This window comes from Chiloscyllium plagiosum, unplaced genomic scaffold (assembly GCF_037043375.1).
Source record: "Chiloscyllium plagiosum isolate Xiang-an unplaced genomic scaffold, Cpla_swu_hap1 HiC_scaffold_13, whole genome shotgun sequence".
NCBI lineage: Eukaryota > Metazoa > Chordata > Chondrichthyes > Orectolobiformes > Hemiscylliidae > Chiloscyllium > Chiloscyllium plagiosum.
Genome location: NW_028270151.1, coordinates 33,336,799 through 33,346,503, shown reverse-complemented (window position 1 = coordinate 33,346,503; position 9,705 = coordinate 33,336,799). Strand labels below are relative to the sequence as shown.

Below are 9,705 nucleotides of genomic sequence, written 5' to 3'. Positions count from 1 at the left end.
GTTACCAGTGAAGACAAGTGGTAGATGGAACTTAATAGAATGAAGGGTGGTGTATTTTGGTAGGAAGGACAAGCAGCAATGTAAACTAAATGGCATAGTTCCAGACAATGTGACAGGGACTAAGTGACATGTGGACCCTATGTACATAGATCTTTGAACTTGGCTGAAAAAAACTGATAGCATAAGGGAGCTTGGGTTTCACCGATGGTAACAAAACCAACAAAGTTATTCTAAACTTGGTTAATGCTCTGATAGGCCACAACTGAATTAAAACCTCCAGTTCAGTCACCAGGTTTTAGGAAGGATGCAAGGGTTCATGAGCAGTTTACTGAATAATTCCAAGGATGAAAATGTTAATTGCAAACTTAAATTGGAGCAACTTGGGATTGTTCTCCTTGAATATTACAGGGAAATCAGACAGAGGTGCATGGGTTTTCGTAAAGATACACGAACTAAAACTTTTTCAATAGCTGCTAGTACAATATCTCGGAAATGCAATTTTAGAGCGCAAGCCGAGGAAGACCTTTCGTACAAGTGGTAATGACCATGGAACATGCTACCTACAAGATTAGTAGCAGCAGAGATATGAATTTCTTGGAAAGGAATATGGACCAGCACTTGGAGTGGTAACTTGGGAAGGTTACAGGAATGGAGGGAAAACTAGACAAATTTGATTGCTCTCAAGGCAAGAAAGGCATTGGCTCAATGTACCAAATGTTTTTTTCTCCTTTGTTATAGTGATTCTCTGGCTCATGGATGCAAGTATTTCACTAGGAGTAAACAGTTTTCAATGGAATGACGAAGGGATGTCAGACCAATGTATTAATGAACGATGGTATTATTTAAAAATTAGATTGTGTACCCTTACTAAACATGCACCTCTATCAGATTCCCCTGTAATATTCAAGGAGAACAATCCACGTCGCTCCAATATCTCGTAACATTTCAACAATGATTACCCATCACTAAAAGATAACTGGCCATTCAACTGTTTCGTGTAATTGGCAGAACATCCATGATTACACACAGCTCATTAGTTAATTTTGCTAAGATGTCCAAAAGCTGGTGCACAAATAGATGCAAGTTCTTTTTCAAGAATCATACCAAATAGGGAAAAATGGATGTCAGTGAATATAAACTATATAGGGGAAAATAGATTGTCTGGAACAGCTCAAGAAGTTGAAAGATCTAGTTGTGGGTTGAATGATCACCTCTGGTTTTAGTAACATTCAGTCATGACAAGAAAAAAAATGGCAAATCTTCAGATATCAGTGTATACAGAATCTGGTGACAGTTGAATGTTTGTAGTTAGAAGTCCAGATAGGAGGTAAAATTTCCAACATGGCACAAGACCTTCACAGCATGGCAAGTGTGTTCATACTGATGGGAGGTTTGAGTCAAATCACTGAGTTAAGTGGACAAACAGTGCATCCATTTCACCAATATATTATTGACATGTTTTATCATCCACCTTTGACTTGAATTCAAATAAAAGTCAAAAATGCTTTTATGCAAGAGGACAATAATCAGCATATTGTTTGCTATTTTAAACTGCTATAATTTTTCTATATGACTAACACTCTTCTCACATATTTATAACTGGAGATAATGGTCTCAGAAAAACAAAATTGATCAGTTACAGCTATGAGGGGAAAAAAAACTTTGTTCACTCAAAGGGTTGTGGATTTTTGTTTGAAATTCTCTATCTTAGGTTTATGACAAGCCAGTTGACAGCATAGTCAAGGCTGAGGTCAATGACATTTTGAATGAAGGCAATTGAGTGATATTGGAGATCAGACAGGAACATGGGTTGAGGTCAAAGATATGCCTTAATTTTGCTGAATTACAAAGTTACTCAATGAACTAAATAGTTTGTTTCTTTTCCTGATCCTATATTTTAGAATGCCCAACTTACAGTGCACCATGAGGTTAGTTCTTGGAGATCCCAAATGGGTTTCAATTCTGCCCATTTGCTTGTCTCAAACAGTGGTCCTATGTGGCAGCTGTGAAGACATTCCAATCCATTTCATATCCCTTCCATTAGAAATCTTCAACTGAAAGGGGCAAGCAATCAAATAGCAGTGAGTTAGAGTGTTTAAAAGATCCAGGCAAGTGTTAAATATTTAGATGATGATTTGTGGGGTTACTGAAATTGTTTTTTCAAATGACTGGCTAAATTGAAATGGGAAATTCTGTAGGTCACAAAATTTTCACAAATACTGACCAACATTTGCAGTTCATTTTAGATCTGTTGCAAAATAGAGGAAGACATTAATAACCTTACAGAATGGTTATGTAATTGTATGAAGTCAAACAGCATATTTCTATGCTGTAAACATCAAGCAATCAAAAACATTGTTTTTAAAACATTTTATTGAAGCACATATGCAAGACAGCCAAACAAATTAATCTTTCACCAACAAACATTTTTGATCAATTTGCTAAATAATACAATTATCACAGTTTGAAACTATACACAAGTGCTCTACTTAACAAAAGAACAAGACAACTAAAAGTTTGCAGAATATTTTGCAGTAGCAAAAAGAGCAAAATAATTAAAAGCCCAGCCCAAATGGGAACATGTGATTCAGTGGATAAGCAGACCAAACAGAATATCCAAAAGCATCGAGTGCTTGGGAAATAATCCCTAAAATAACTGTGGACAATCTGAACTTTTGGAAGAGTATTGAGAATGCATATTAAGATAAACATGAGAACCAAAGAACTCCCATAAAGTTTACAGAAAAACAATTTCGCTATAATCTTTGAAATTACAGTACATTTCCATGAGTTGCTCATACCATATTCTGGATCAGCCCAATTGATTTGTTTCAAACAGAAATTACAATAAGTTTCTTCTCTACATCACGTCTCTTCCATTGAACTTGGAGTTAAACAGATCTGTATAAAGTGGATGGTGTCTTTCACATCCTTGTAACCCAGAACTGCATTGCACAATAGCCCAGTTCATGGTCAGAATATATTCAGAACAAAATTTAAGTGGCACTAACTGGGAAAGCCATCAATATTGATTAAAGACATACTAAATGAAGAACTTTCTATTCTCTTTATCGAGTGAACAGATTCTGACCTTCTGTGAGAATTTGAGACACACTGGCTCTAGGCTTTTTTGCTCTCTTTGCCCTGAGAAAAGTGCAATAATGGTGCATCTCAACGATGGAGTGCACACACTATCAGGTTACAATGCCATACATTGGAACACAACCTACTTATCAAAGCCAAAGTGCATAGTTGCAGATTATCAAAGCCAAATGCTAGAGAATCCACGTGTACAGGGATAATCATGGTTTTTAAGCATCTAAAGGCATGCTGTTTACCAGCACAGATGCATGGTAAGCTTTCAGGATTGACCTATTGGGTTACTGATCACTGGGTAAGTGGGATCAGTTAGAAGAATCTCAGAGACAGATGCACTTCAAAAGCTCCAATTGCAAGCTGAATTAGTTTGTCGACTGAACTGCAGGTCAGCTAGTTTCAAAAGCCTTCTCGAGCATGAGTGGCCCAGTCCAAAAGTTCTGTTACAAGGCTGGAACTAACTGAATAAGCAGCTCCAGTTAATCCACTCCAAAAAATGATAATGTATTAACTGAAAAGCATCAGTCTGAGCCATTACTCCAATGCTAGTAGGCACCAGGAGCTCCTTACAATGAAATGGTTTGGTAGAAACAGCAGACATTATAAGCCAATATCGACCAGTTAAATGTGAGAAGCTTCAGAAAAAGATCATGAAGTCTCAACAGCAAATTATATTAAAATAATTACAATAATTCCATACTGGAAGGAAGGATATATGACTTATTATCCACTTTGATTACTGCTGCTCCACAGATTTCATCTTCCTGCTCCATATATCCAAGTAACAATTACAAAGGGGCCTATAAATTTTAAAGTAATTGTGAAAACATATCAGCACAAGGCACACAAGGTCCTTATACAAGAGATCACAAACCAGTTAAGCTATAATACACATAAGCAAATAAAACATGATAGCAGTTGATCATAAGCACACAATTAGCCCCACTGATATTCAGATATAATAGTTAAATTATGGGAATCCCTGTTCCCGATAATTTTAATACACCTTGGGTGAAACATATGGAAGTCACTGCTTCCGATATACACCTTGGTAGGCAAAAACTACCTTATTTCATGACATTATGGAAGACACTGCTCCCGATAATGAGGTTGTATTCTTGTAGAAATGTCATAGGCTTTCATTTCTTAGTAGCAGATGCTGCTTTCTGATTGTCGACAGTATAACCGTCATAATTATGGAAGGCACTGCTTCCGATAATTATCTTATTTTAAAAAAGATAAAACACTATTTATAGTGAACTCTGTCACTGATAAATAAAAAAAACAATAAATATTTCAGTGCTGATTGGTGAAAACAGTAGTGACGTGATAACTGGGCTTGACAGATACATAGTAACCGTAAAACGAAACCGTTGGTGGTTAAATGCAGCAAATTCAATTGCTATTTCATCATCGCCAAAAGTTTCTTATCAGACAATTTAGATGCTCATTTTGATGCTCAAAATGATCAATTGTAAGCACATAGCCCTGTCACTTTGGCCAAAAGTCTAGATTAATAAGCAGACAGCAGTAAAGTACTAGAACAGGTGTTAAATGGATTAAGACGACTAAGCCAAGTATGACGTTTCTGTTTGTCCACTAGTTATGGGCTTTGAATGTGTTTGCAAACCCCTACACCAGTAAAGTTCAAAAGATTATCAACTGATAAACTGGTTGTACTAATTAAATTTTAAAGTCTTTAAGGCAGCTTGTGATTTGACAAATTATCCCTTACTCAAAGTAGAATTTTGTTCTTTGCACAATAACTGACCCAAACTATCTTCTGGAAACAGCAAGATAGTCTCCATTTTACAAAGGGACATGCCATTTAACAAGCCATCTCTCATAACACAAGTGTGTTTTAAATACAGTTAACACAGATGAACAAAGGATTACCTTATATACTGAAGTCCAGATAATTGTAATGAATTACTTACAAGTACTGCTATTGTATTGATGCTAAGCACATCAAACAATTTCCAAACAACTGAATGAAACTGAAATGTGAAAAAGGAAACTTTCCGAAACAAATACAAACTATACAATTCCTGTACCATCTATTTTTGATCATAGTTTGTGTGTGTTAAGCCATATGGGTTTGTGAAACATGTTTCTTGACACGGAACAATTATCTAAGTCAAACAATCTAATCTGATGAGAAAAGGCACTAAATATTACAGACACCCTACTTAAAAAATGATGGATTCAAAAAACAAGAATCTACTATTACTTAGGAGTTTTGTAAAACTTCTCAAGAATTAAAATTCCAAGCGAGAATGCAAATGAATTATTGATCATTGAAAACAAAAATGTAGATAGTTTGCCAAAGGTGTGATATAGTGATGCCTTGATTCATAAAGGAATGCAATGAATTCTTCGAAATTATCTATTTTCCCTTGCTTCAGAGTAGCACTGAAACTTAGTTTATTAGACCAAAGTAAAGACCACTTCTTCAAACCCAGTGAGTAAATTGGAGATTAATTACATGCATTTTGTTTCAAAACAAAATTTTGCTGTCTCAAAGCAGAGACTAATTCCTCCAACAAACTGAAAGGGATTCCTTTCACCTATACTAATTCTGCTTTATGCCGGTTTATTTTCAAAAGTGTAATCACTAGCATTTAGCATGATGGAAGTACTGTTGCTAGAACAAAAAGGTTTACTTTATATTAAAATGTTCAATGATGCCATTGAATAACATGATTAACGAAAGTTTAAATCAACCTATTTCTCACCATCTCCTCAATCATTTCAATTTCCCTGGCTTAGATTCAATTCTTAAAAAAACTCTTCTCCACGGAGAAACCAACATAAATTTATTTTTACACTGAATTAAAATACTCCTGTTTGTTTGCTTATATCATATTACCAGCAGCTTCTGTGCTATGCTGCTCCAAGGAGAAATGTCATTATATTCAAGATGCAGAGAGGTCCTTGTTGTCCACATGGAATGCTCAGGAGCATAATCCATCACACAAAATGTCTTAGAAGGAAAAGCTTGACGGAACCTCAAAGGTTTCATCAGCATCTTGCAATGAATGACATAGCTGCAATTATCTAGGAAGGGGGTGGTGTTGGGGAAGAGAGATAAACAAGCTTATTAAATTGCAAGACAATTTGAAAATCTCTGATCTCCTAACTCAGTTTGTTTCATTACAGTACTCTTTATGCTGGAGATATTTGCATATTTCATGTTAGCTTTTATTTCTTTGATTTCACATCAAACTGCTATCTATCTTTATACTGGGGTGGATTAACTCAGTTGGCTAGACAGCTGGTTTGCAATGCAGAATGGCACTAACAGCATGGGTTCAATTTCTGGCTGAGGTCACCATGAAGGTACTAGATTCTCAACTCACCCATTGACCCTCAGGTTAAACTCACCTCACTCACTAATAAGAAAGCAGTTCTACAGCCCTCTGGGAATATGGTGACTTTACTTATTTATTATCTCCTGCTTCCCCATGCACATTCAGTTCAATTTAAAATATTTCAGAGTTTTAAAGTACTCCTTTGCTCACCATAAAACAACGCAAGAACAACATATCAGTTATCTATGAAAGCACATTTCACAGCTGCTTCTACATTGGTCTAAGGTGGTACTTGAACCAGACTTAAAATGTGTAGTTACTTCACACAAAGCGCTACATCCAAGAAAATTAATTTGCCAAAACTAGCTGCCAGAAAGACATGGTGAAAACCAGTCTTTCCAGGCTGCTGTTTTAAAATGAAGAGCAAACTTGGACTGTGTTTTTTATTGACAAGAGGATATCCGCCAGATGCACAATTTCTGTTCACTGAGAACAAGCAAACCAAGTACACTAAGGCTAATGTATAAACAGCTTAAGTGGCAGCATTACAGAATGCAAAAAGATTATAGATAACAAATACAGCTGAGATATTACCACTTCCTCCACACTGTTGGAAGAGAATGTTCTTCTAAGGCATCTGAATACACACCTGCAGGTTTATACTGGTAAGCAATTTTGTGACTCAGATTTTGTGCAACAGAAAAGGTTTGCATTTTAAGAAACCAGATGCCATATATCCAAATATGATTTAAAGACAAGTATCAATTAATCCATACCAGAATAGCAAAACCTAAGTGACAAGTGCTAAGGCTAATATATCTCAGCATTTTGAAACTAAAAGTGATGCTTGAAGCCAAACCAGGTGAAGGTCTGTATAAGTGACATGATCAGAAATTATTGCTGCTGGTCCACACTTCTCCACCAAGTGCATTGGCTGCTCCCTGCACAGTCCAGGTAGCATAAGCCAAGTCGTTACGAGTCATATTGAAATCCACGAGTTCAGGATTCACCCTCAGAAGTTTCAGCTGCTCCACAATACCAGCAAGGGTATGGTTTCCTTTGCCATATAGCAGGTGTCTATATGGACAATTATTTATAGACACATAAGGAGAAAGAAAATTGTACTCCACCTGTTAGAATAAATAAAATTATTTGTTTTAATTTATTCTGCAGTCAAGGATAGAACATGTTATTTGATTACCACAATTCATTGTTGCATAACTGGTTTGATAGATGAGAAAATCTATTTCGGCTGCATGTGCAAATGAATGTAAATGGGGCTTTACACAGAAGGAAGTGGGCCAAGATCTATTCCATTCCTTTTGACAAAAGCACTAATTTCACTCTGAATGAGCATCAGCTTGTGACGCAGAAGTGACAATGTCTTCCTCATTGGTCCACATTTAAATTGAGTCTATACTGTCACCAAACTTCAATTTAAATGGTTGCTAGGCATTGAATGGCAGTAAGTGTCGCTTTTAGCAACATATTGCAATAGAAACTAAAAGTCATTCCATCCTAGAAGCCTGTTCTGCCACACAGTACAACCATGGCTGATCTTCTACCTCAATTCCATTTCTCTGCTGTACACCTTATTGCTCAATGCACATAGGTTTTTGGATTCTATCACATGACTGATTTGGTTGAATAATATAACAGCATGCAGGGCAGAAAATTAAAAACTCCATACCCATAGTGAAGAAATTTTCCTCACCTTAATGACAAATGCTTATTTTGAAACAATATCTATAGTGCCAGACTCCTCAGCCAGGAGGAGTATCCTTCCAGTATCTAAACAGTCACGCTCTTAGAATAATCTATATCTTTTACTGATATTCAACACCTTTTTATCAATTATGAATTCTGTTGGCTTTATCAGCCAAGTTTGTGCAAACTGCCATTTTTGTTCTTGGTTCTGATATTATGGACAAGTATGCTTCCCAATAGAAACCATAATGATCACAACGAGGACAGGTAAGTGGGGTGGCCAATAGGTGCTCCAAGTCCAATCACCAGTCTATCTACATTCATAAAGCGTTAGATACCTTTACTAATGCAGATTTCTCAATATAATTGTTTGAAACTCAAACATGAGAATGTTTGTCAGGGTCTGATCAACACCTGGCTGATCAAAAGCGTACACATTGTTTAATCACCTCCACCTTGAGCAAAACAAAGCTGGAACAGATCAAAATTACATTTACTTTTGGAGCTTATACACAGCAAGGCAGCAAAGCATAGAAATTTACCCTCATAATTCGATTGTTGTAGGTTCGACAGAGCAACACATCATTCATATCAGAACTTTCAATCTGAGAACGCAGAGTATTGGCAGCACGGTAGAAGTCACCACGAGCTGAAAACAGCCATCTCATAGTCAGTCCACGTTCCTGCAGGAAGCAGTTTTTACTTTAGCTTCAAGACTAATTTTCATTGCATAACCTGAATTTTCTAATATTTTAGGTGGGAGCATGAATTTGTTGGATTGGCTCAATATATAGTCATATCTGTTTTTCGTGTAAAAATGGTGTGCACATGTTCAAGTGGCATAGATGAGCAAAAAATGTAATACATGTAACAAAGTTTACTGAACACTGAACGAATCATTTGTTATACATGTTTAATGATTTGGAGCTACATAATCCCAGAAAGCACCTACTTGGGAAACTAGATTTGGTCTTTAATAAACTTTCCAATTCCATAGCCAAAAAGTCAACCAGTCTGCCATGTGCATGACATCAGATGCACAACCTATACAAGATTAAAATTGGCAAAAAATGTGAAGATGATGCAAGGTTTCAAAATAATTGAGTTTGGTGAGCTACATCTAATAAGACAGTACTGAGAGCAGTTCAGGATTCAAATTGATTGCAAATAAATGCTCTCATTAGCACAATTTGAATTTATATACCAGCCTCAGGCCCAAGTGATTTCCAATTAATTACACTGCTAACCACAGGCAAACACAACAGTTATAACAAATAATTGCAATGTCTCACAGCAGTTTCAATTGTATGAATTATCAGATAATCAACGAAAATAAAAAACCTTCAAACAATAAAATACAAGACTCCTCTGCACATTTTAACAACTGCCACAGGGCAGCTCCCTTTTCTAGAGTCTCAACTAGTGTTTCTTGAGGAGGGCTGCTGTCCTGACAAGGCAGCTCTCTTAGCAACTGGACTAAAACTCTAGCATAAAGTACATGTTCATTCATAATAGGACTTTCTAATCAAACTTCAGATGTCATTACAATCCTCTGGTGGGGAGGATGGATGCGAATCTGGCTCAGAGGTAA

The 9,705-nt window shown here is 36.4% G+C and overlaps 1 protein-coding gene across 1 annotated transcript in view; it reads right to left on the bottom strand.

Annotated features, from left to right (window-relative positions):
* Positions 1-2,355: 2,355 nt before the first annotated feature.
* The window catches only part of LOC122556042 (transferrin receptor protein 1-like), a 54,623-nt gene continuing 47,273 nt past the window's right edge, over positions 2,356-9,705 (bottom strand). The window contains exons 18-19 of the mRNA XM_087993476.1: positions 8,657-8,797; positions 2,356-7,537 (exon numbers count right to left, since the gene is read on the bottom strand). Of these exons, the coding sequence (XP_087849602.1) occupies positions 7,295-7,537; positions 8,657-8,797 (384 nt within the window). The 3' untranslated portion in view covers positions 2,356-7,294. The remainder of the gene's footprint in view (positions 7,538-8,656; positions 8,798-9,705) is intronic.